We start from the raw sequence: 26,481 nt of genomic DNA, 5'->3' as shown, positions 1-26,481 counted from the left end.
TCGAACGCCGCGGCGGGAAGGGGCTATTCGAGAGCTGGGCATGGCGGAGAACGCGCCGGGCGCCAAAGTCAGAGGTGAAGGGAGACTTGTCGAGCTGAGGCGGCGAAGGAGGGTTTGGGGGCCGGACGCGGGCAGCGCTCTGTGCATTCTCCGGGGAGGGGGGAAGATTGCTCTGCACCTGGCTTGGGAGGCTTTTCTTGCCCCTGACTGCCGCCCTCTCTGTTTCCTTTTTCTGAAGGAGGAAGAATTGTGCCGTCCCGTTACTTGCAGTATGACCGGAAAACCACAGGGAAGGTAAGCCCGAGGTGGAAGGTCCGCTGCCTGGCTACGGAGAGTGGCGCGTCCCCGGTCGCTATCTCTCTTGTGAGGAAGACGGCCTCGTATCAGACTACTTACTGGATCAGTAGATCCAAAATGGGACTGTCGGGACTAGGAAGCTAAAAGTCTTACGTCCAAGAGAACTGGGATGTGAAGTCATGTTAGTTCAATAATTGCTGTGTTATTCTAATACTTACAGGAAGGTGTATACACTTTATTTGATATAACTGAGTAGTTTAATTGAAGGTACATTGATAACTACGGGAAGGAGGCAGCCCTGGTGGTTTTAGCTGGTGATCCTTGACTGTAGCAAAGGGCTATGACTCTTAGTTGCTCTTATGGGCTTTATCAGGGATGTGCTTTGCACTGGTTTCAGTCGTTCCTTATGAACTAGACTCTGTATGTATGTAATGTAATCCAGGGCTTGACAAATTCCAGGCACCAGGTTGTCATTGTTGCCCTTAGTATTTTCAGCAGTTATTTGACTGTAGCATCTCTCAGCAATTCTCTGTGGAAGTACAGAGAGATGGATCCAACAAATTGTGAAAAAGTAAATGCTTGTGATCATTTTTATGAGCATGTGTTAAAACATATTGCATCTGAAGAACTAGTGTTTTTTAAGAAATGGGAAAACCTGCTTATGTGTGTTGCTGTTATACAAGATGAGAAGGCACTCTTTATAGTAAGCTCTGTTAAAGCTATATAAGTATTGATGTGACCGAGAGCTCTTGTAAATTATTTTCCGTAAAGAAAAATGGTTCCTTGCTCTGGTTTGCAAAGTAAAATCCTTGCTTCAGGCTGCAAAGAGGCCTATAGAAACTTTCCCAGAGACAGTTAGAGATAGCAGAGCGCTGTGACCTTGCTAAATTGTTTTCAGCTGAAGGGCGCTGTGACCTTGCTAAATTGTTTTCAGCTGAGGATGGTACCAACCCGCCTTGGAGCTCCTGATTAGCACATTCCAAGCAATTGAGCTACTGACACCTGTGTGGGGGTGGGCCAGACCTAGCTGCAGTGTGGTTTCATTTCGCCTACTCTTGCTCTTGTCTATCTAGGGATGTCACGTGCCTAGTAACAGAGAGAGTTACATCACCTTTTGGGTTTCTGATAGGTTCAAAGGCCTAGAGCTGGTCAGAGACCCTTTCCCTATATATCTAGTTAACATTCACACTGGGATGGTGGAGCCTTGAGACTATTTGACATGGTATTGTCAATAGTCCCAGAGCACCCGGCATCTGGACTGGCTGATTGTGTGAACATCTTGTTTTGCTGAAACTGCCTCTGCTAAACCTGGAAAGGGTAACTGGAACCTTGTCTTTATATGTTTAGCTATGCTGGAAAAGCATAGGTTTGATTATTTTATTCCTTCACTGTGTAGTCTCATTTTTACATCTTTTTGCACCTTAAGTTATATTTTTACTCTGTCTTGGTTTTTGCCTTCAATTAACCTCAAAGGCTAATGCAGAGCCTTGACTCTTGACTACCTACCAGTTGCAGTTAACTGTTTTGTCTTGGTGATGGGAAAGACCTCTGCCTGAGACTCTGGAGAGCCACTGCCACTCCGAGTAGACAATACTAACTTTGATGGACCAACGGTCTGATTCAGTATAAGGAAACTTGTTGGGATTCTTTTTTAAGTTAGTCAGCAGAGTATTAAGAGACTGAGTCCATGTGTGTTTTAAAATATAAAAGTTTACTATAAAGCTAACATGGGAAAAGGTACACAGGATATAAAATAACAAAGAGCTAATATGCCTACATCCTTGCAGCTAAAAGGTAAACCGGGAAGAGCCGAATGGCGTCTCCTTCTCTAGTCAGAACAAAGAACAGGAAGAGAAGCCATAAAATGGTAATACTTGACACCTTGGTTTCCAATCAGAGTAGCAAACTAGCTCCAAAGTTCCCGGGCATCCTATTGTCTAAACAGATTGGTTACAACAAACATGTGACAACAAACATCATTAACCCTGAAAATACTGAAGTGTTTTTAACTTGTAACACCCAACAAAACTTCATCTATGTATTCGTGTAACTTCTTGGGACTGTAGACAGAATGTATTCAATCTTCTTTAAATACTTTCTCTGAGTTTTAATACTGGACATCTGACTTAGTGTTTAATTGCTTTCCTTATGTGACATGTAGTGCTGCCTTGTTAAATTTCTAAAAACTAAATCTTTCAGGTATTTCTTGGTTTTTAAATAGAGTTGGGATTCCAATGTGATATATGCCAAGTTTCCTTTATAAGGGAACGACTATATAGTGGGCTTTCTGTCAGGTTTAAGAGTACTAAGTTTAAATTAAACTGATTTGCAATATGTATCAGCCAATAGCCTTGACTTCTTTGATGTTCTGTATTTGTTATGCTAGTTGTGGCTACTTAAAAGTAAGCCCTCTTGAGATGGGTGAGGCTTTCTGCTATGGAAAGATGTTTAGGATTGGGATGCAAGACTCAGTTTGGCTGGACAAGTTATTGCACTGTATCATCCCCTCCCGCCCAGTTGGTCTTAATGAAAATTAAATGTGAGAACTGCTAACTTCATTCCTGTTCTCTTTCACATCAGGCCGATATTAGCCAGTCTCTCATGAAAGAGCCGGAGAGGGCAGCCTCTGCCAAGAGACCTCCTACTCAGTTACAGAAGCAGAAAAATACTTCAGGTGAGTTTGGGGCTTCGTGCAGCCTCTTGGCAATTGGACTCCATTTCTTAGCATGGGTGATTTGTCCGGGGAGCCTTTCCCATACTGACTTGCCTGACACAAAACCCATGCACATTGCAGGAAATCCTGGAAGATGTTTAAGGGTGTGCACATACTGTCCCTCTATGAAGCATGTGTGATTGAGCATGTGTCCAGTGTTCCTTTGCAGCAGCACACTTTTCAGTAACCAATGCAGTGGCAAACTAGATTTATACCACTCTTCATATGAGAAGTACCAGGGTGGTGTGTGTACTCTCTATCTATCTTATGTGAGCAGGAGCCCTGTGTGAGTGACTGGTTTGAACCCTGGTCTCTCTAGGTATCATGTGGCTCTCAAGATGTTGCTAATATTCTTCCTGGAGGAGTCCTAGATGCTACCACCTTGATGCACTCCCTGCAAGACTTGATAACATTTTCACCTTAAGTTTTCTGTGTGTGCAGAAATTGGGTTAACTGAAATTACAAGCCAATATAAATTGAAATACAATTGTAATGGTAGTTGGGGAGGGAATGCCTGGCGAGGTCTTGGTCAAGGCTGCCTCTTCTCCCCCACATCTTCGAGTAGGTCATACTAAGCTTTGGTGGTGGTGGTGGTGGGGGAGATGGATGCCCATAGATTTGTCTCTCAATTTATCCTCCTCCAGAGATGACCTTCAGGGTGCTGCATTCAACTGTCCTGGAAGACCACGGGAATGCTCAACCAGACCTGGATTTCTCTGTGATCAGCGGTGGGTGCATTTTTCTGGCTGAGATTCCACACAGCTAGTTCTCCTTAGTGGGGGTGATGTTAGGACTTTGGGCAGATGCTTTTTTAATGGCAATCTCCCACCGTGACATAGATACGATTGAAGGGAGGCTGCAGTTCAAGGAAGAAAGGTCCAAACATTAACCTAGGGGTAGCCAAACTTGCTTAATGTAAGAGCCACATAAAATAAACATCAGATGTTTGAGAGCCGCAAGATATGAACAAATATTAAACACACGTTTTTATTGAAAAATATGCAAATTTGTTTTTATTAACATTAAATGAGACTGCCAAAATAAAAACCAATGGGGTAAAAACAGATATTGATATTTTTTATTTGTCCAATTATATTTATTTGTTTGCTAGTAATATTTATTTGTCAAAGAGAGAAAGAAAGCAAATAGATGGGGTGAGAGGGGGAAGGAAGGGAGAGAGAAGAAAGGTGGAAAGAAAGCAAATAGGGGAATGGGAAATAAAAAGAAAGAAAGCAAATAGATGGGGGGAGGAAGTAAGGAAGAGAAAAGTGGAAAGAATGAAAGAGGTGGAAATAAAGAAGCAAATAGGGAGGGAAGGAGAGGTGGAAAGAAAGCAAATGTGTTCTCCACCGCCACCCTCCAAGCCCAGCTGCCTGGTGTGGCAAGGCTTCGAGAACCCATTTAACTTTAGATGGGGAGGGAGGGGAGAAAAAAGGTGGAAAGAAAGTGGAAAGAAAGCAAATAGATGGGGAGGGGGAGGAAGGGAGATTTTTTTATAAGAGTGTATTATTGGATTTTTTCATATTGAACAAAGAAAAAACATTTTCTCTTGATGTATTTACATGTTAACAGAAATTCTCCACCATATAACAAAGTTCACTCTTTAGCACTCAAAAAAGAAGGATAAGCCTTATTCATTGACTAAACCAAACTTTGACTCTTTTAACCAATTATAAAACCTTGACCAATGCTTTTCATAATTTCCCAAGTTTCTTTCTTCAATAATACAAGTTAATTTTTCCATTTCTGCAATATGAAATGGTTTAATAATGATCTCATCTTTAGAAGGAATATTATTCTCCTTCCATCGTTTGGCAAATACAATTCTTGCTGCTGTTAAAATCTGCATAATTATATATATATCTTTGTTCTTAAATGACTCAGGTATCACATTTAATAAGCAACATTCTGGGTTTAAAGGGAAATCTTTACCTAATATTTTATCTATGATTTCTTTCACCATAGCCCAATATTTTTTTGTTTTACTACAAAGCCACCACATATGGTAAAAAGTACCAGTATTATGATTACACTTCCAACAACTTTTCCCTATTTTCCCATTGAATTTATTTAATCTAGCAGGAGAAATATGCCACCTATAGAACATCTTTATAATTTTTTCTTTAAAGGCGCTTGTTCTTACGAATTTTATATTTCTTGTCCAGATTTTATCCCATTGTTCAAAACTTAGATTGTGGCCTATATCTCGTGACCATGCTAACATCGATGTTAAAAGAAAGCAACTCTAGCTTTAAATGTGTCCTCCAAGTCACCGCCATGCTGGCTGGCTTGGCTTGGAGATTTAAAGAGACAAATGCCTTCTCCCAGTGGGGGGGCGGGGGCTTTGAGAATGCATTTAAAGTTAAAGTTCAGAGGTTAACTCATTATACCTCATGATAGCTGTGTTGGCTAGCTATGAACAAACACCAGAAAGGCTAATTTTTTTAAGGCCTAAGGTTTGAATGGGCAGGGCCGTTTTGCCCAATCAAAAATCAGACCAGTGAAGTTATGTTGACATGAACCTGGCTCTGAAGGGGGCCACTTTATGATGGGATAGAGGGGTTATCTGCATTCTAACCCATCCCTTGCGTAGTGAAAAATCATAGCACCAATTGAGGATGCATTCGTGCCAAGTCCTGTCCTAGTAAAAAAGCGGTTTGTCTCTATACCTGAATTGTTATCCAAAGGTCACAAGGTTGATTAGTCAACCCTTCAATAGCCAGCTATTTCCCATTTGGTCACTTCGACCCATTTGCAGGCTTAGGGATTAATATGAGGCCAGAATGTGTCTAATGAAAGAACGAGAAATTGGGCTAAAGGTCCAATTCCAGCTGTATATTCCAGCAGTATTTTATTTATTTGTTTTGCAAAATCGGTCTCAAAGTCAAAACCTTTTCTTTAATATCCTTGTTGGTAAACCCTGAAAGTTCTGCACTTCTTTCTCTGCTACTTCTTAAGTGGAGATTCTCTTTGCTTCTTTAGTATTGAGTCTCACTGGGTTTTTTTACTTATTTATTAAGATTTATACCCCGCCCTCCCCGCAGAGCGGGCTCAGGGCGGCTTACAAGGGGCAAAGCCCATATAAAACAGATAAAAGCAATAAAACATTAATGACAATTAATAGAAATTATATTCAGTTTAACAAGATGGTCTCCGGATGGTTCTCTAGGGTGATGTTATCCTATAGCTCAACCAGGTAAATCCAGTGGCCATGCAGAAATTGTGGCAGATCTTCCTGGGCTATCCTTAACCCCGATGTTGTCCACCTCATTGGTGGCGGCGGTAGTCCTTTCATTTATGAGTGAAAGGAATACTTCCTAAATTGAAGCTGGAACAAAAAATACATCAAAAGATACCCTGGTTATTTTATCTCCACTTAAGCTATGCTGTCTCGAAGCTGCATCTACAGACAATTCTAAAATCTCCTCAAATGGATTTTGAAAAACTTTTAGCCTCTGCAGACTCATCCAATAAAGGCATAATTTCAAGAATATATGCCATACTACTACAACCGAACAGCAAAAAACATCTTAGTTACCAACATGCTTGGCACAGTGATTGCAACTCCATCTTCACAAACATGCAGTGGTTTAACATCTGGTCTTTCATCTAGCTGTTCTAACATACCTGCAAAACTACAAGCATACACGTTGCTAACCAGATGGTACCTTACTCCTAGGAATCTAGTCTTAATCTCATCTTCACACACACACCCCCCCTCTGTTGGAAGAACTGTGGAGAGACAGGTTCTTTCGCCGTTTGCTGGTGGCAATGTAAATGTATCATTAAATTCTGGAATGAAGTTCTGCAAATCAAGAGCATCTCAGAACATGAAATTAAACTAGAACTCATTTTCTTAAACCTCTGTCAAGACAATCCTCCCCCCAAGCTCAGATGTGTTCTAATTAATAGTTTATTGACAGAGGCCAAAACTGCAGTTACTCGAAGTTGGAAATCTCCAAAAGCACTGACAACTCTCAACTTGGTATAAAAATATATGGGAACAACTAATTATGGAGAAAAACCTCTGACAATTTACTACAAATTTATCCAAGATCAACTAATTTCATGGAAAAGTGGTTCCCCTTCTTCGAATTTATCGCCGAAAATGATATTCTACCCCCTAATCTCATCTATCAGGAACTTCTTTCTCTCTAATTGTTCTCTTAATCTCTTTTGTGTACTTGTGGATGTCGGGAGGCAGAGTCTGACCGCTATTGATCGATTGTAATCAATATGCTAGTTCCTCATTTGGTTCTATTGTTTGATTTTACCATTAATTATATCTATTTTACTAAGTACAGATACCATCACTGCATCTGTTTACACATGATTTTGAATGTATAACGTGTTTAAAAGGTAAAGGTTCCCTTGCTCGAAAGCCAGTCGAGTCCGACTCTAGGGTTGCGGTGCTCATCTCCGTTTCAAAGCCGAAGAGCCAGCGCTGTCCGAAGACATTTCTGTGGTCATGTGGCCGGCATGACTAAACACTAAGGCGCACGGAACGCTGTTACCTTCCCACCAAAGTGGTACCTATTTATCTACTTGCAATTTCTTGCTTTCGAACTGCAACGTTGGCAGGAGCTAGAACTAGAGACGGGAGCTCACTCCGTCATGCGGCAACTTGGGTCTCACACTGCTGAACTACTGAACTTCCACAGCCTGCAGTTCAGCGTCTTAAACACTTGAGCACAGTGCTAAACCAACATTAATGTAATGCTGATGTTCGTTGATCTTGTTTCTCAGTATGATTGTAGTTTCTGTAAAAATTCCATAAAAGTAAAATAAAATGAGTGAAATGAACCAATATATCTCAGGGCAACTTATTCTTGAATGCAGATCTTGAATTCGCTCTGTATAACTGGTCGACATCAGGAAAATCTTGTGCCTTCAAATAATCTTCAAGCGGCTCGCAAAAGCTCTCTTTCAAATTTGGTCTCCCAAAGTCCTCTGAGAGGTTATTAGATCTACATTGGGTTTCCAAAACTTCAGTTCTTTGTTCCTGTTTCTCAGGCTAGCTGTCTTGTCTTTCTAAGTATACATCATTGTCTTTTTGCTTCTCTTTAATTCTTACAATTTCTTCTGTTTGCTCTTGCCGCTTTACATTAATTTCTGACAGTCCTGCTGATAATTCTTGACATGCTTCTTGGATGTTTTGGGTTCTTTTCCTCAGATTCTTGAATATTTCTCTGGATACTCTGAATGTTCTTCTGAGTTCTTGAATCGTTGCATTTGATGCATCAGTGTTTGCAATAGCTTTTCCACCAGTTCTTAGATTCTTTGGTCTTCATCGGTTCCTTCTACTTCCCTTTAAAAATTACAGTTCCTTAAGGGGTTGTACTGTAAATGTAAAACCACACAGCCCTCTTAACTAACCAGCCAGCCAGAGACCAAGGGACTAAGTCTCTAACTCTCTTGGTTCTAAGATCAAGCAGTCAGCCCTGCACGGTCGGATGCTTGCAAGCTGAGTTCCCAAAAACAGTTATTCTGGTAGCTGTAGCCAATAGGGATAAAGTACTGTGTTCAGATTGAAGCCAGAACTCAAGAACACCACAAAGTATAATTGATAAGGTTTATGAGGGAATGTGCAAGAGCAGTGAATAGCAAGGATAAAATAGTAAAAGCTAGATATTTAACCTAAGCACATTCACAAGCATTGGTTCTCTAAATCCAGATGTTACTTGTTAAGTCCAACAGAGTTCCAAAGTCCAAAGAAGGTGTCCGGCCAGCAAGGCCATCCTGCCAAGAATCAAGAAGTGACCCAAAAACAGATACTATCCAGACAAAGGGCAAAGACTTGAGTGAAAGTTTTTTCTTTGTGCCCCATGACCCCTGTTGTTATGATGCTAGTTGAGTTGACCAGTCAAATGTATAGCTAATGATGTCACTTGACCGATCAGGTATATTGCTAACTGGGTGACCTAAACCAATCAGGTGTATTGCCATCTTGAGACTAACTAAACAAGGCACCATCTTCCACCCCAGGGATCTTTGCACCAACAAGATGGAATGTGTAGGTGAAGCTCCTTCCCTGGAAACCGCAGGCCAATGGTCTAACCAACAGCTGGGTCCGGCCCCCTTCCTTTCCTTCTACTCTGAAACCGCAGTCAGGATGACCTCGAGTTCTCTGTGAGAGAGAAGCTTTTGTGCTTTTTGCAGGCCTCAAGCCTGACCCAGAGTTTCTAAAAGACAAGAGGCGGACAGGTGAACCAGTCCCTTGACACGGCCTCCCCTCCCCCTCAAAAAAACCTCCCAATTTAAGGGCCAGTTTACCAAAGATGAAAATCTTTGGATCTGCTCTGTCTCCATTTCCGAGATTTGTGAGCGCATCCAGCCTGACATACCCAGGGCTTCACGTTGCTTTACAGCTTGTGATCCCCTGGCCTTGACTTCTTGCACAAATAGTCCCACCCTCCACCTGAGGTGAGGTGGTGGCCCAACGTGTCCTGGGCACCTCTTCTTAAGTTTAGGGTCCCAGGAGAAGATGTTACCCTCTTGGTGATAGGTAAGAGTCCTCATGCTTTGGTTTTAATATTGCTGCAGCTACAACTATTTTATGGCAACTGTCAGTTTGGTGTAGTGTTTAAGTACGCAGACTGTAATCTGGGAGAACCGGGTTTGATTCCCCACTCCTCCACTTGCACCTGCTGGATGACCTTGGGCAAGCCGTAGTTCTGGCACAGCTGTTTTTTGAAAAAGAGCAGTTTCTGTCAGAGCTCTCTCAGCCCCACCTCCTCACAAGGTGTCTGTTGTGGGGAGGGGAAGGGGAAGGAGTTTGTAAGCCGCTCTGAGACTCCTTCGGGTAGTGAAGGGCGGGGTATAAATCCAATCTCTTCTACTACTACTACTACAAACTGGCAGCCTGCGAGAAGGGTTGAGTAATTTTGGAAGTCCCACTGTAGCTCCGAAATCTCCTCCCCTGGGATTCTGTCAGCCACCAGAGGCTTGAGCAGGCGGATTTCCATTGCCCCTTCTGTGGCAAGAGTCCCCAGTGGGAGGCCTGTGGGCACCATGGTGCCTGCTGGCACCTTTCCTGGCACTCATCAAATGTTTTTAGAAAATGGGCAGAGCTTTGGCCCAGCAAAGCTTTTGATGGGCTGTGCAGATTTTAAAAAAATGTCGCTTTGGCAGCAGCTGCCACCACAGCACAGGGAATCTTCACTGTGTGACTGAAGGTCAGCTGTGGCAGCCATTTGGTGGCTGGCTCCGCCTTCTGCGGTGAACATTTTGTGGTTGTACCCACCACGCTGTGCCAGATTCCAGAGGTGCCCGTGGGCTCAAAAGGGTTGGGGGGCCCCTGGCTGTATTGGCATCTGGAGATTCCCCCTCTTCCTTTTTCTGTAGATTTGTGACACGTAAACTGGGTCTTGTGAGGTTGACAGGGGAACAGGGAAGGTGCAGCACTTTGCCCAAGCCCTGGAACAGATGCCCATCAAGGCTGGTTTAGTTGCCACTGGCCGCTGACCAGTTGAGGGGTTCAGAGCCGGAACTCCACCCCCGTGGAGGGGAAAAAGCCAGTCTAAGGCAGAACGAAGTTTGATCATTCCCCCCACCACCACCTTGGATTTGGTGCTGGCATTCCAGTACCCCGTTTCCTTTCCTCTGGTTTGGAGGTTTTCAGCACTTCCTTCCCCATTTCCCTCAGCTGGAAGAAGAGGGACTACCTCCAGATTACGATATCTCTTGGGCATGTGTGCATTCTTTGTGTCCCAGAAAATATTCCGTTTTCATCAGGTTGCTTTTTTCTCTTGCTTGATGTCTAGAGTCATATTTTTCTGCCTGCCTCACTTTCGACTGGGGGCGGGGTTGCAGAGAAAGGGCTTCCCGAAAGGATCTCTGAACAGGCTCAGGTGTGTCCCTGACCCAAATGCAGGAGTTGTGCATTGCCTTTCAGGCCCGGTGTACCCACCCACCACCCTATAAAGATAGGCTGGTAGATAGTGCTGGGGAGGAGCCAGTGGTCGTGGTGCATGTCGGCACCAACGATGTGGGGAAATGCAGTCGTGAGGTCTTGGAGGAGAAATTTAGGCTGCTGGGCAGGAAACTCAAGGCCAGGACCTCCAAGGTAGCCTTCTCAGAAGTGCTACCTGTTCCACGCGCAGGGCCGGAGAGACAGGCACAGATCCGGAGTCTCAATGCGTGGATGAGACGATGGTGTAGGGGGGAAGGGTTCAGGTTTGTTAGGCACTGGGATTCTTTTTGGAACAAGAGGGAGCTGTACAGGCGAGACGGTCTCCACTTGTCCCGAGAAGGAACCAGGCTGCTGGCACTTAAAATCAAAAAGGTGGCAGAGCAGTTTTTAAACTGAATATTGGGGGAAAGCCGACAGGAGACAAGAAGTCTCTGGTTCGGGTTGGCTCATCTCAGAGAGATGAGGGGGTACCTGTTGCTTTTCTACAGGGAGGTGGATTGAAATTGTCCACTGAGACCATGGCTAGTGACATGGACTGCCTGACAAGGTCTCGAGATAGCAAGAGGAAGGTGGCAAGCTTAACCAGTATGGGAAATTACAGCTGTTTCTATACAAATGCTCGAAGTGTCCGAGGTAAAATCGGGGAGTTGGAGTGCTTGGTGTCAGAGGGAAAAATAGACATTGAGGGTATTTCAGAAACTTGGTGGGATGAGGAAAATCAGTGGGATACGGTGATTCCCGGTTATATATTATATCGGAAGGATAGGGGGGGAAGGGTTGGAGGTGGGGTGGCTCTGTATGTCAGAGAGGGTATAAAGTCCAGAAAGATCGAGAGGCTAAGAGAATTGGATTCGCTTCTTGAAGTTCTGTGGGTTGAAATAGGGGGGCCAAAAGGAAACTTAACACTGGGAGTTTGTTATCGCCCACCGGATCAAAAGATAGAGGAGGATTATAAAATGATGAATGAATTAAAGATAGCAGCTAGACAAAAACACTGTGTCGTAATAGGTGATTTTAACTACCCACACATTGATTGGGTCAATATGTGTTCTAGTCGAGAGAAAGAGATTGAGTTTCTAGACACTCTAAATGACTGTGCTATGGAGCAGATGGTCATGGAACCTACCAGGGGAGAGGCGATCCTTGATTTGGTCCTAAGTAACACTCAAGACCTGGTGAGAGATGTAAAAGTGATTGCACCGCTTGGGAACAGTGATCATAATGTTGTTGAGTTCAACATTTGTACAAATAGGGAATTGGCCAAAAAGACTCACACAACCACTTTTAACTTTAAAAGGGGTAATTTTTCTGATATGAGGGGACATGTGGGGAGGAAACTGAAGGGAAAAGTAGAAAGGGTCAAAACCATTGGGGAAGCTTGGAAACTGTTTAAAACTACAATTCTAGAAGCTCAAATAAAATATATTCCGCAGGTTAGGAAAGGCACAAACAGGTATAAGAAAAAGCCTACATGGTTAACAAACAAAGTAATGGAAGCTGTAAAAGGTAAAAAGGATTCCTTTAAGCGGTGGAAAGCTAGTCACAGTGAGGCTGATAAAACAGAACACAGGCTATGGCAAATAAAATGCAAGTCTGTGGTCAGGCATGCAAAAAGGGAATATGAGGAGCATATAGCAAAAAATGTAAAGACCAACAATAAAACTTTCTTCAAATACATTAGAAACAGGAAACCAGCCAGGGAGGCAGTGGGGCCCTTGGATGACCAAGGGGTAAAAGGAGTACTGAAGGATGATAGGGAAATGGCTGAGAAGCTAAATGCATTTTTTGCCTCCGTCTTCACTGTGGAAGATGAGAGGTGCTTGCCCACTCCAGAGCCGCTGAGTTCGGGAGGGGTGTTGAAAGACCTGAGTCAGATTGAGGTGACGAGAGAGGAGGTCCTAAAACTGATAAACAACTTAAAAACTGATAAATCACCAGGCCCAGATGGCATACATCCAAGAGTTCTGAAAGAACTCAATTGTGAACTTGTGGATCTCCTGACAAAAATATGTAATCTCTCCTTAAAATCAGCCTCCATTCCTGAGGACTGGAAGGTAGCTAATGTCACTCCCATCTTTAAAAAGGGTTCCAGAGGAGATCCGGGAAATTACAGGCCTGTCAGTCTGACGTCGATACCGGGTAAATTGGTGGAAACCATTATTAAGGAAAGAATTAGTAGGCACATAGATGAACAAAACCTATTGAGGCAGACTCAACATGGGTTCTGTAAGGGAAGATCTTGTCTCACTAACCTGTTAATGTTCTTTGAGGGGGTGAACAAACATGTGGACAAGGGGGATCCAATAGATATTGTTTACCTTGACTTCCAGAAAGCTTTTGATAAAGTTCCTCATCAAAGGCTCCTAAGCAAGCTCAAAAATCATGGGATAAAAGGACAAGTCCTTTTATGGATCAAAAACTGGCTAATTAATAGAAAACAGAGAGTGAGTATAAATGGGCAGTTCTCCCAGTGGAGGGGTGTAAGCAGTGGGGTACCACAGGGATCAGTACTTGGTCCACTGCTTTTTAACTTGTTCATTAATGATTTGGAGTTGGGAGTAAGCAGTGAAGTGGCTAAATTTGCGGATGATACGAAGTTGTTCAGGGTGGTGAAAACCAGTGAGGATTGTGAGGCACTCCAAAGGGATCTGTCAAAGTTGGGCGAGTGGGCGTCAACATGGCAAATGGGGTTCAATGTGGCCAAGTGCAAGGTGATGCACATTGGAGCCAAAAATCCTAACTATAAATACACGTTGATGGGGTCTGAACTGGCAGAGACAGATCAAGAGAGAGATCTTGGAGTTGTAGTAGATAACTCACTGAAAATGTCGAGACAGTGTGTGACTGCAATAAAGAAGGCCAATGCTATGCTGGGGATTATTAGGAAGGGTATTGTAAACAGATCAGCCAATATCATAATGCCGCTATATAAATCAATGGTGCGACCTCATCTGGAATACTGTGTGCAATTCTGGTCACCACACCTTAAAAAGGATATTATAGCTTTGGAAAAAGTGCAGAAAAGAGCAACTCGAATGATAAAAGGGTTGGAACACTTTCCCTATGAGGAACGGTTAAGGCGCTTAGGGCTCTTTAGCTTGGAGAAACGACGACTGAGGGGTGACATGATTGAGGTTTATAAGATTATGCATGGGAAAGAGCAGGTAGAGAAAGAGGTACTTTTCTCCCTTTCTCACAATACAAGAACCCGTGGGCACTCCATGAAATTGCTGAGCGGTCGGGTTAGAACGGATAAAAGGAAGTACTTCTTCACCCAAAGAGTGATTAACACTTGGAATTCACTGCCACAGGAAGTGGTGGCAGCTACAAGCATGGACGGCTTCAAAAGGGAATTAGATAAGCATATGGAGCAGAGGTCCATCAGTGGCTATTAGCCACAAGGTATAGATAGGGACTCTGGGGCAAGTGATGCTCTGTCATCTTGGTGCTGGGGGGGGGTCAACAGTGGGAGGGCTTCTAATGTCCTGGCCCCACTGGTGGACCTCCTGATGGCACTGGTATTTCTGGCCACTGTGGGGATACAGAGTGTTGGACTGGATGGGCCTTTGGCCTGATCCAACATTGGCATCTCTTATGTTCTTATGTTAAAACCCACCAATTCAATCTGCAAGGGCCCTTTGGGTGTGGAAAAGATGTCTTCTGTTGGCCTATCAAAGCCTTTTAACATATCAAAATGAAAGGGGGTCTCTAGCCATGTTTCCCGCTGAGTAAAACCCTGTCTTCTGTGTCTCACTGCTTGCGGATGGTATCTAGACAAAACCCGACCTGCGATGCCACTCCCGAAGCCAAATCCTGCTGTGAAAGGCACCTCCAGAAAACAGCTGACCCAGGTGAGTGGAGCAGCAGAACCTGAACAGGGAACCTGCTTGGCTTGGGGGTTGTGGTCTCACAAATGAGTGAGTCCTGTGCATGCCATGATGAGTCTCTCTGCCTGACTGCCACATGTGGCTGTGTGCTGCTGCTGAGGGCTTTCCCTTTGCCCCTGACTTGGCTGCGCCTGGGTATGGTGAGGACAGTCCCTGCATGCGGACCCTTCCCCTCTGCCTTCTCACCGCTTCCTGGAAATGGCGTCCCCAAGGCCCGTGGCACCCTCTATCTCTGTGCAGGGAACTCATCCGTGGAGGCCTTGGCACCTAGCCCTCTTGCTGACTTACGGGCCAAGGGGGCCCATAGGGGACATCAGAATCAGCGGGTTTGGCCATGTCTTGGGTGTCGCGGGGATCTGTTTCGTCAGCCACGCTCTCTGTTCATGAGGCTACTGAAAGTGGAGCTCTGAGCAGAAATGTGAAGGCCCAGGGGAAAAAAAGGAAAAGTTGGGGGGGAATTTTTTTCCCTGAGGACTACTTTCAATTTTTCCAGCAGAAAAACTGGGACATTTGGGAGAGCAGTGAGAACTTCCTTTGGAGTATTTTCTTAAGTGTTTCACTCATTTCAAATGTATTGCATGAAAAAGTCTGAGGACTTCCTGGAAAAATTTGGAGGGTACTGAAAAAAATCTTTGGTTTTTCCCGCCTTTTGAAAGGAGTGAAATGTACAAAACAATGTTTTACTCGAAATGTGTAGTATAAGCATTTTAATGTAAGAATCTACAGCATTAAGTAATGATAATGTCTATGTGCATTGTATTCATATACCTCATTTTCAAAAACTTTTATTTATGTGTCAATCATTTTGGCAACAATTAATGTTATAAGGTGTTCAATAATACAACATTTTCAAGTTTATAAAGCTTAACATGCAAATACGCTATTGTTGGTCCTACCTATTGTGGCTGAGTTTCTATCCAAAGGATACTTTGTTTTTTTTACTATAGAATTTGTCTTCAACTTTTATTTTTTGCTGCCTCTCAGCTGGCAGAAATTAAGATCCATCTGCTATATTAGCACAGGGTACAGCAGTTTGCACTTCTGTCTCAAGTACGGGGCATAAGTTTAGCATATCTAGTCTTGGAGTTGGATGTCGTCAATATGCACTTCATTAATTCAGCTTCCAGATGCATCTGTCCTGGCCCTGAACCAGTGTTTTGAGGCTGTGGTTAAGTAGGTGAAGCGAAGCTGAATCCAGGCAAAATGGGGGAGATGCTGGCTGGAAGGGCAGATGCTTGGGAAGGCTTGAATCTGTGTTTTTTAAAATAATTTTTTATACATTTATGAACAATAAAACATTAAACTAAACAAATAGAATAAACAAACTCAGTGGTAACCCTCATAAACTGATTAACAAACATTTGATTAGATGTTTCATATACTAAATTTATAAACAGGCTAGAATTTCTTTATGTGATGGTGGCATATAGTTGGTTATTGTAGATTGATTATTGTGCATATAGTCCAAGAACGGGGTCCATTTAGCCAGCAAATTTGAGGTAAGTTGATGACCATCTGTCCTCTTTATGGAATCTGCAATTTTGTCCATCGTCAAAAGTTCCCAAATTTTAGTAAACCATCGTCCACAGGAAGGCTTGAATCTGTTGGTGGCGAATAAAAGTGAGATGGCCACTGCAGAGCAGGTTAAGAGCTTGGAGATGCTCTCAGATTCCAGGCTTGTCTAAAAAGCAGGTTGGGGTAGGGCAACCAACAGTGCCTTCTGTCAGTTGCCTCTGGTTCTTTAGCTCTCTCCGTGCTTTTGTAACTGCATAGCTGGTCTGCTGTAGCACATTCTACATTGGGCTACCCTTGAAGACAACCTGGATATTGCAGCTGGTTCAGAATGGTTAGTGAACACATTTGCAGGTCAGTTTAAAAACAAAACAGTAGACAATTCGATAACAATGCCAATTTCAATTACAGATGGCGCAAAGAAACCAATTTTATCCTTACCTCGTGGGAAAGTGCTCTCTCTCACTCTCCTTTTGTGCCAGCTGTGCTCTTCAGATTGCCATCTTCTGGCTGTTCTCTCACTAAGGGTAGCCTGTCTGGCATCAATGAGGGCCTGAGCATTTTCTGTTGTTGCTGCCCCCCCCATAGTGTGGGCTACCCAAGTGCCATCCTTGGAAACATTCTGGAAGCTCTGCAGGGCTGCTTTCTTCACCAGAGCTTTGAACAGGGCGAAGATTGAGGCTGGGTGGAGTTTGGGGTTTTTATTGTTCTTATAGCATATTGGAAACCTCCCTGAGCCATAGGGAAAGGCAGGATATAAATAGGGGATTGGCCAAAGGCTTCACAGAAAAGGTGGGAGGTGGGCTCACTCTGGTATAGGAGGAGGAGTATTCAGGCGTCAGGGTACTGAGGGAGCGGGGTGCATTTGTGTACCTGCTTATATGCAGGGCTGTGCCAGGGTATACTGGAAGGGAAGGTGAGGCTAGGGAAGGCTCTGACTGTAAGGACTCAGCATTTTTGCTTGACCTGGTTGGGGGAGGGAAGCCAAGTTTGGCATCCAATGAGGGGGCAGGCTTGAATAACAACAGGCTATTAGGAGCAGTGAAGGAGAAAGGGAGGGATTCTGACCGTGAGGTTCATTTTGCAGGGAGACTTTTCCCAGTCTTGTGTAGACCAGGAATGAGAGTCATGCTGGAAGGGGGACAGAGGATCTTGTCTGCTGAGTGCTTTGGAGATGTGGCCTTGTTCATCTTGGGGGGGGGGGGTTCCTTTGTTTTCTTCCAGATGTCCCCTGAGGCAGAGAATTTGGCTCGACTGCTGGAATCTCAGAACCTGCTTTTAACATACGCCTCTGTAAAGGTAAGCAGCCTTAGGGTGAATGCAGTCTTCTTTTTTAAAAACAACAACAACAACAACAACCCCAAAACCCTGACTCTACAAGATGCGCATTCAGCTGTTTTTGAATCCGTTGATCATGCTGCTGTCCTAACAGATGGAGAAATACCTTGCCACCTTGGAGGAGAAAGCGGAGAGGAACTTGCTGGCACTCTCGGAGGAATGCGAGAAGCTTCAGAGGGAGGCGCACAGGAAGAAACGCAGACTTCTGCAGCTGAAGAAAAAGCAGGACCTCAGTGAGGCACTGGACAGACAGGTTGGAGCTGGGGCTGTGGGGGGGGGAGGGGTACTACATCTGCCTCCTGTGCCTGTACAATTGAGAGTTATGCTTCCCAGCCTTTCCCCATTATCCTGGAGGTCTCATGGCAAGGGGTGCTGCCCAGATGTCCTTGGTCTGGCAGAGCACCTATTTTGTGTGCAGAAGGTCCCAGTTTCGACCCCAGAATCTCTGCGTAGGCAGCTGCCAGGCAAAGAAAGACAGTACTGAGGAGCAGGGGCCAATGGTCTGTCTCAGGAGCCGGGGGACAGGGAAAAGGGATGGGAAACTGCTGGGGAGTCGATTCAGGTGGGCAGCCACATTTGTCTAAAGCAACCGAACAAACGAGTCCAGTGGCACCTTTCAGACCAGCAAAGTTTTAATTCTGTATGCACACAAAAGCTTGTACACAGAATTAAACTTTGTTGGTCTTAAAAGTGCTACTGCAGTCAAACTTTGTTTTGCCGGGAAAAGTGTTTGTGGTTTATTTCAGTTCCTCGGCTGATGGTTTTATGAGTGGGTCTTCCTCCTCTGCTTCCAGCTTGAAGTGCTTGCCCCTGTTGCAGAGCGATGTGCCAGGTTCCATGAAGAGTACAAGCACTTTGCCACTGCCCTGGACTCAACGCGGCATGAACTGCCACTGAAAGAGATCCATGTGGGAGAGAACCAGCATCAGTACCTTGGTAGGCAAACCAAGCAGCTTGTGTGCATGTTTGCGCTCGCACTTTCTCTCTCTCCCTCCCTCTCTCTCTCCTTCCCCCCCTCTCCTCCCTCCCTCCCTCCCAAAGCCAGCTAAATTAGGAAACCTTATTAAATCTAGCAAATGTCTGCGGACTTGCTTCTCTTGCTTCTGGTTTTTCTAACCAGGGAGAAGGGCACAAAAGACCTCCCTTTCCCATTGTTCTCTAAAGCAGTGTTTCTTTCAATGCTCATAGAACTTGGCATATGTACAGAACACTCGGTAATCCTCAACAACAGTGCTGTACGGCAGCCTAGAATGAGTCCCATATTGCAGAAATGGGGATAGGGGGCTGAGAATACGACCCCTGCCTAAGGCAGTTCAGCACCCTTCCCTCATAAGAACATAAGAGAAGCCATGTTGGATCAGGTCAGTGGCCCATCCAGTCCAACACTCTGTGCCACACAGTGACCAAAACCCAGGTGCCATCAGGAGGTCTGCCAGCTTGGCCAGAACTCCAGAAGCCCTCCCACTGTTGCCCTCCAAGCACCAAGAATACTGAGCATCAGTGCCCCAGACAGTGTTCCATGTATACCTTGTGGCTGATGGACCTCTGCTTGATGAGTCCAGTCTTCTCTTGAAGCTGTCTATACTTGTAGCCGCCACCACTTCTTGTCTCAGTGAATTCCGCGTGTTAGTTACTCTTTGGGTGAAGGATTTCCTTTTATCTGTTCTAAGCTAGCTGCTCATTAATTTCATTGAGTGCCAATGAATTCTGGTATTGTGAGAAGAATTCTGGTATTGTGAGAAAGGGAGAAAATGCTTCTCTTTCTACTTTCTTTGTGAGAAGAATTCTGGTATTGTGAGAAAAGGAAAATGCTTCTCTTTCTACTTTCTACTGCATAATTTTGTTAACCTCTATCATGTCACCCCTCAGTCGTCATTTCTCCAAGCTAAAGAGTCCTAGCCTCTTTAACCTTTCTCCATAGGGAAAGTATTCCATCCCATTAATCATTTTAGTTGTCCTTTTTTGCCCCTTTTCCGCACCTTTTCCAGTGCTATAATATCTTTTTTGAGGTGCGGTGACCAGAACTGTACACAGGATTCCAAATGAGGCTGCACCATAGATTGAGAGGCATTATGATACTGGCGGATTTGTTTTCAGTTCCCTTCCTAATAATCCCCAGCATATCATTTACCTTTTTTATTGCAGCCGTGCACTGCCATCTACCATGACTCCAAGATCTCTTTCCTGGTCAGTTACAACCAGTTTGGACCCAATCAATGTGTATATATAGTTGGGGGTTTTGGCTGCAGTGTGCATTACTTTGCACTTGCCCAAGCTGAACCTCATTTGCCAAGTTGATGCCCACTTGTCCTGCCTCGACAGATCCCTCTAGAGCTCCTCACAATCCTCCCTGGTTCTCGCCACCCTGAAGTTAGTGTCATCCTCAGACTTATCCAATTCACTGCTTACTCCCAACTTCAAATCATTAATGAACAAGTTAAAAAGTACCAGACCCAGTACTGAGCCCACATACGTCTAAGCCCTGTCCTTGCGTCATGCCTTGCGGGGTTGATTGTGTTTGAATTTCATTTCCTTCATTGAAATGTTGTCTGCTTGAGGCAGCTAACAATGAAATGCAGAAACAATGGAGTCACTTAAGGAGGGGCTTAAAAATATAAATACTCCCGAGCTAAATTTCAAATATTGCTCAGCTTTGTAATCTCAAATCTACTTTAAATCAGGAAACAGAAATAAAATATTTTTAAACCCCTGATGGCCCAAAGCCTATTAGAAAATGGGGATTTTTTTTCCTTCTTAAAGACCAGAGTGACGTGGCTGGCCCTTCCCATTTTGAAGGAGGAGGGAATGACTTCATGCATACCTGCTTGAGCTCCTGGGAGCTGTGGGGTGCAGGACTTCTTTGCGTCTGACCTGCAACAAGGAAGAGTTGGCTTTTCGTAACTATCTCTAACCCACTCATTGGGAGGTGAATCATCATCCCCCATATGGAGTTCTTCCTTCCTGCTCTACAGTGCGCCGACAAGGCTGTGCCACTCCCTGTATGCCCCCCAAGTTGAAGAGCTGGCATCCAGCAGGACTGGCAGGCCTTGCAGCTGATTCTGACCCAGACCCACTTAGCTTTCCCCAAGACGGCTGCATCTCATCTCCTTCAAGAAGAAGAAGAGATTGGATTTATACCCTGCCCTTCACTTGGAGTCTCAGAGCGGCTTACAAGCTCCTTTCCCTTCCCCTCCCCACAACAGACACCCTGTGAGGTGGGTGGGGCTGAGAGAGCTCTGACACAAACTGCTCTTTCAGGAACAGCTGTGCCAGAGCTTGTGACTGACCCAAGGTCACATCAGCAGGTGCAAGTGGAGGAGTGGGGAATCCAACCCGGTTCTCCCAGATTAAAGTCCGTACACTTAACCACTACACTGGCTTCGAGCCCGTGTTTATGTGGATCTGCTGTGTGGGCTTGATTTGAACTGACCGTGGTGCTTCGCTTGAACTGATACTGAACTGTGTTGGCTGTGGGACTTGTATGTGGCCTTTTAAGCCAGGTTTAGCAAATAAACCTTGCCATCGCCAACGGTGAGAATCTCTTTCCAGCAGTCGGTTTCGCAGGGACCAGGACGATTTTCGGCTTAGCTCCAAATTGCTTTTGGTTGCCTCTGATTCACGCGTGCAGGGGAATCATGTGGCAGGAAAGACTCAAGAGGGAGTTGAGGTTTGGACATCATTTTGCATTAGTGAAACCTCCAAATGTATATAAAAAGCTTCCATCTCCAATTTGTTTGCTGAGCTGAGAGTTTTTAACAGAGGGTAATCATTCCAAAAGGTGGCCTTCCCCATAACAGTCGACCACAGCATCGTTCCTTTTGCTGCATGTGTGAGCCAGACCTCCAGCCAGTGGTGCTGCTGTATGAAACTGACCCTGGCACCTCTTGTTGTGTGTGCTTTCTCTTCCCGGGCAGCTGACATGCAAGAACAGCTGATTGCCACTCAGAACATTTTGAAGCAGTATCCACAAGAACACTTGGAGGACAACGCCCAGGTGCTGGCTGTGATGAAGGAGCTGGAGGAGGCGTCTCTGAAGCTGAACGATGAGCTCCCAAGGTACTTTTAGGGAGTTCACCACCCCCAAACCCTTGAGCTGTTTTGGGGTGTGGGGAGGAGAGTCTCAAAACATTCAGAGCGTTTGGTGAGCACTCCTGCATATTGCCCTTGCATCACTTGGCAGAGGGCCTGCAGGAGAACAGTGTGTGCGCACGTTCTGGCAGCTGTCCCTTGCTTTTGTGTGCAGGCTTTGCGTTTTTCTCTGCTCCTTCTCCCAGCAAGGCTGTGGGGGGGGGGGTATCCCTCAGAGGATGGCCTTCTGCAGCCCTGTTTAGCTTCACTCATCAGGCTCCTTTTATCACATGCCCCTTCTGTCACTCGGCTGCCCAAAGAGCTGACTTCCAGAGGAGGAGCAGGAAGAACATTAAAGCCATTTCCCATCCTTATTGGCCGTTGGCATTAATTCTCTTAATTGGAGTGGTTTGCAGCGTCAGATGCTGACAGCAGCCAGTCGGTGCAATCCTCCCATTGATCATCCTCCGTGGAGGCTTGCTGGGTAACCTTGGGCCAATCAAACATTCTCAGCCTAACCTTCCTCATAGGGTTGTTGGGAGGATTAAATGAAAGCGAGGAGGACGATGCAAGCCGCTTTGGGTCTCCACTGGGAAGAAAGACGGTATATGAATGAAGTAAATAAATACACTGGTTAGATCTCCCCTTGAGTATTGTGTTCAGTTTTGGGCACCACAATTTAAGAATGATCTAGACAAACTGGAACTTGTCCAGAGGAGGGCAACAAAAATGATGAGGGGGTCTGGAGACCAAGTCCTATTAGGAAAGGTTGAGGGCACTGTTCCTTCTAAGTTGAGTTAGTGTGAGCTAGCTCACAGTTTTTTAGCCTCCGGCTCACACATTTTTGCCTTGGCTCAGGAAGAATGGCTCCAGAGGAAATTAATTTATGCAGCAGCCAAATAGCTCGCTCACAACTTGAATGCCAGTAGCTCACAAAGTGGAATTTTTGCTCACAAGACTCCACAGCTTAGAGGGAGCATTGGTTGAGGGAGCTGGGTATGTTTGGCTTGGAGAGGAGATGACTGAGAGGTGATATAATAACCGTATTCAAGTACTTGCCCCAAAAGGTCAGACCAGAACCAACAGGTTGAAATTAAAAGAGTTTTCAGTTAAACATTAGGAAGAACTTCCTGACAAGAGTGGTTCCTCAGTGGAACAGGCTTCCTCTGGAGGTCGTGGGCTCTCCTTCTTTGGAGGTTTTGAAGCAGAGGCTAGATGACCATCTGACAGCAATGATCACAAGAGGGAGGACAGGGAGGATTGCCTCAGTGCTTAGTTCTTGTGGTCCTTTCTTGCATGCCCAGGGAAATGCCGATCACCACTTTGTGGTCAGAATGCAGGAAACTGCCAGTAGAGCCTGTGCTGCTCTGCCAGTGGTCTATGGCCATCCACTGTAAGCTGTCTTAGACAGAGTTAGGCCTTGGCTCTATTGCCTACACTAACTGGTGGCAGCTCCCCAGGGTCTTGGGTGGAGGAGGGGCCTTTATCTGTTCCTCCCACTCCAAGTGTTTTGCCTGGAGGGGCTGGAATCTGGGGCTTTCTGGGTGCTCAGCACAGGAGCCTCAAAGGCCTGCACAGTTTTGCCCAGTCCACTCTCAGCTGATGCACGCCGATGCAGACCCCGTCCAACGCCTTTGTGGACCTTCTGCTCTTGACCCCCGGGGCCATTTGCTTCTAAGCCTGTTCCTCTTTTACAGGAGCTTTGCCACCGTGCTGAGCCTGTCTGCTGACGTGAGCAAGGAGATCTCGCTGCACCACCAGAAAAGCTGTGAAGACACCTTGGGACTGGAGGCCATGAAGCAGTATTACTTCCCTTAGGCCCCCACAGCAGGCCTTGGACTGTTGGCCCAGAGGGGGGCTGGACTGGCGCCACTTCCCCTGACAATGGGTTCAGTGCGGGAATTGCGCCAGCCGCTGTTTCACATGTAATATGTTTTGTATTAAACACTTTTTCACTGCAAGGACACTTTCTCGCTGCTTCAGTGAATGAATCTTTCTGTTCCTGCGTGGAAATAACTGAACTCCCATTCTGAAATGCCACCTCCTTCAGCTGTGATAACTGAATAGAGCCTCCACACAGGGTGGCCTTTGAATGCCAAACTTTGCTAGTCACCTGCCCTGAGGCATCTTGGATCTGCTTGGGATGCTCGCAAGGCTGTTCCAGCGGTATCCTCAGGAGACAGGCAGAGGCCTGGTTCGGCATTTTACCCTGGAGAGTGACCCACGGACTGCACAGAGAAAGGGGCTTAGAAGGGGGCCAACTCTTCATAGGTGGGGGCCTGAGAAAAGGCAGTATTTTTACCTCCACCCTGGTAGTAGCTTCTGTTCTGCACAAGTGGCTTGCCATTCACTCCTGTGTGGGAAAAGGAGAGCTCCCCACTGGACCTCAGTGAGCGAGGGGTGCCAAAGGTGAGTCCCCCTGATCTTCCTAACATGCTGCTGTCCCTTTCCTGTGAGTTCTGTTACTTATAGTTTGCCTTTCTTGTCTGCTGAGACTCAGGATGGATTACAATGTTTTTCCCCAATGATCCATCAGTAGAAGACATCTACTTGTAGTGTAAGTAGGATTACAGAACTGGGAAACAATGAGCGAAGTATTCAGGGCAGAGCACAGAAGGAAAGGTGAGGTGCTCATGTATATTGGTGGATCCATTGTGCAGTGGGAATAAAACTCTCAGGAGCCAATTTTGAAGAAATCTCATTTTTAAATGAGCAAATGGCACAACAGAAACTGAAGAGGCCTTTGACCTTTATATAGTTAGAGCAGTCTGGAATCTATTAGACTGACATGCAGAGAAAGGAACTATTTGTTGTGAAAACAAGTGGGGCTTTTTACAATTGATGTGAAGACCAAGTGTAATGCATGTCTCCAAGGCCTGGGAGACATGCACCTGTAGTTTCTTCCACTGTATTGGCCAAAAACAACTAGTCATTTAAATATGGATACACGGCACAACCCTTTGATCCAAGAAAAGCCATCACTGCTGTGAAGACCCTGGGGGCTGTGGCAAGCTCGAAAGGAAGAACAGCATATTCATAATTAATGTCTCCAACCTGGAATCTCAGGTATTTTCTGTGATGAATGTTAACATAAATATGGAAACATGCATCCTGGAGTTCCAGGACGGCAAACCAATCGCCAGCTTTAAGGAATTGCCCCACCAATGCCAAAGACAGCATCTTAAACCTTCAAACATAGAACATATTAAGATCCCTGCAATCCAGAGTAGAACAAGACCCCATCCCTTTTCTTTATTAAGAAAAAACTGAATGAAAACCACTTTTGAGTCTGCAGAGCTCACTACAAAAACTGCCTGTTAGTCAACAATATTTGTAACTCAGCCAACAGAGCTGGTTCAGGGGTAGAATGCTTGCGTGGAGGAGGCTACAACACCTGGTGCTTCGCTTGCATCTCTTCCACTCTGCCCTGTTGTTGGCTGGCCACTCTGTGAGACAGGATGCTGGACTAGAGGGACCCTCACTGGTCTGATCCAGTAGGGCTCTTCTGAGGTTCTTATGAAGGCCTTGGCCTCTGTACCCTCTTGTTGGCCGTTCAGAGGAACCGTTTGGTCACTGCGAGACAGGATGCTGTACTTGATGGACCCTCACTGGTTTGATCCAGCAGGGCTCTTCTGAGGTTCATCTCAGAGGAAGGTCTTGGCCTCTGGCCTGTTGTTGGCTGTTCAGAGGAACTGTCTGGCCACTGTGTGAGACAGCATGCCGGATTAGGTGGACGCTCAACTGGTCTGACCCAGCAGGGCTCTCTTCTTACGTTCCTGTGTGAAGGCCTTCTAGGTTGCGGCTCTGGGGATCTTTCCCCGCAAGGAGAGTTGCCTGTGCAGACATTTTGGTTTCGGCTGGCATTCTCTCCGTGATTCATCCTTCCTTTTCGCTTTTGACGGTTTTTAAGGATGAGTTCGACCCGTTAGCCAACCGAGTTGGACGACAGTAATAAACCTTACAAGTAAGTGATTAACTATTGGAGCTGCGGTGGCTCGAGTGGTTAAGACGCTGAACTGCAGGCTGTGGAAGGTCAGTAGTTCAGCAGTTCAAGACCCGGGTGCCGCAAGACGGGGTGAGCCCGTCTCTAGTTCCAGCTCCTGCCAGCCTAGCAGTTCGAAAGCAAGAAATTGCAAGTAGATTAATAGGTACCACTTCGGTGGGAAGGTAACGGCGTTCCGTGCGCCTTGGTGTTTAGTCAGGCCGGCCACATGACCACGGAAATGTCTTCGGACAGCGCTGGCTCTTCGGCTTTGAAACGGAGATGAGCACCGCAACCCTAGAGTCGGATTCGACTGGCTTTCGAGCAAGGGAACCTTTACCTTTTAAGCGAATAACTACAACGGCCCTGGAAAGGGACTGGGGCGAACAAATAGGCCGTCGTGCGCATGCCTGGCCCTCCCAGCCTCGCGCGTGCGCCCTCGGGCTCGTCCCCCCGCCTGCCCTTTTCCTCCAACCCGGAAGTGGTTCTCGTGACGTCACGGGAGGAGGCCCCTCCCCGTGGATGCTGCGGCGGGAGAGGCCGGGCGGGGCCGCGCTGCCGGCTCCCTTCCCAGGTAAGGCTCCGCGGGGCGTCGGGGAGGCCGGCATGCACCCCCCCACACACACACACACCGTCCTTTGGCTTGTCTGGAAGACCGGGGCGGGCTGCCTCGCTGGGGGCCGAAGGTGGGGGCACTCGCCGTTCGTCTCTGGCTGGGGGCTGCGAGGGGGTGGGGCAGGCTGGCGCGGGGGCTGCCGGGGAGGAGCGGCGG

At 45.9% G+C, this 26,481-nt stretch overlaps 2 protein-coding genes across 2 annotated transcripts in view; both read left to right on the top strand.

Moving 5' to 3' along the window:
* The first annotated feature begins 7 nt into the window (after positions 1 to 7).
* On the top strand, positions 8 to 23,749 carry HAUS8 (HAUS augmin like complex subunit 8). The gene is made up of 10 exons (XM_015426691.1): positions 8 to 74; positions 239 to 294; positions 2,878 to 2,971; positions 3,655 to 3,738; positions 14,697 to 14,773; positions 17,546 to 17,620; positions 17,754 to 17,912; positions 18,454 to 18,595; positions 21,574 to 21,715; positions 23,425 to 23,749. The coding sequence occupies exons 1-10, from the start codon at positions 41 to 43 to the stop codon at positions 23,543 to 23,545; spliced, it is 984 nt and encodes a 327-aa protein (XP_015282177.1). The 5' UTR covers positions 8 to 40; the 3' UTR covers positions 23,546 to 23,749.
* A 2,477-nt stretch (positions 23,750 to 26,226) lies between these two features.
* Positions 26,227 to 26,481, top strand: part of MYO9B (myosin IXB) — a 110,761-nt gene continuing 110,506 nt past the window's right edge. The window contains exon 1 of the mRNA XM_015426684.1: positions 26,227 to 26,283. The gene's annotated coding sequence lies outside the window, so the exon portion shown is untranslated. The remainder of the gene's footprint in view (positions 26,284 to 26,481) is intronic.

The sequence above is a fragment of the Gekko japonicus genome, unplaced genomic scaffold (assembly GCF_001447785.1).
Source record: "Gekko japonicus isolate JY-2015 unplaced genomic scaffold, Gekko_japonicus_V1.1 scaffold2550, whole genome shotgun sequence".
Taxonomy (NCBI): Eukaryota; Metazoa; Chordata; class Lepidosauria; order Squamata; family Gekkonidae; genus Gekko; species Gekko japonicus.
Note: the sequence above shows the minus strand (reverse complement) of the source record. Positions and strands in the feature narration are given on the sequence as shown.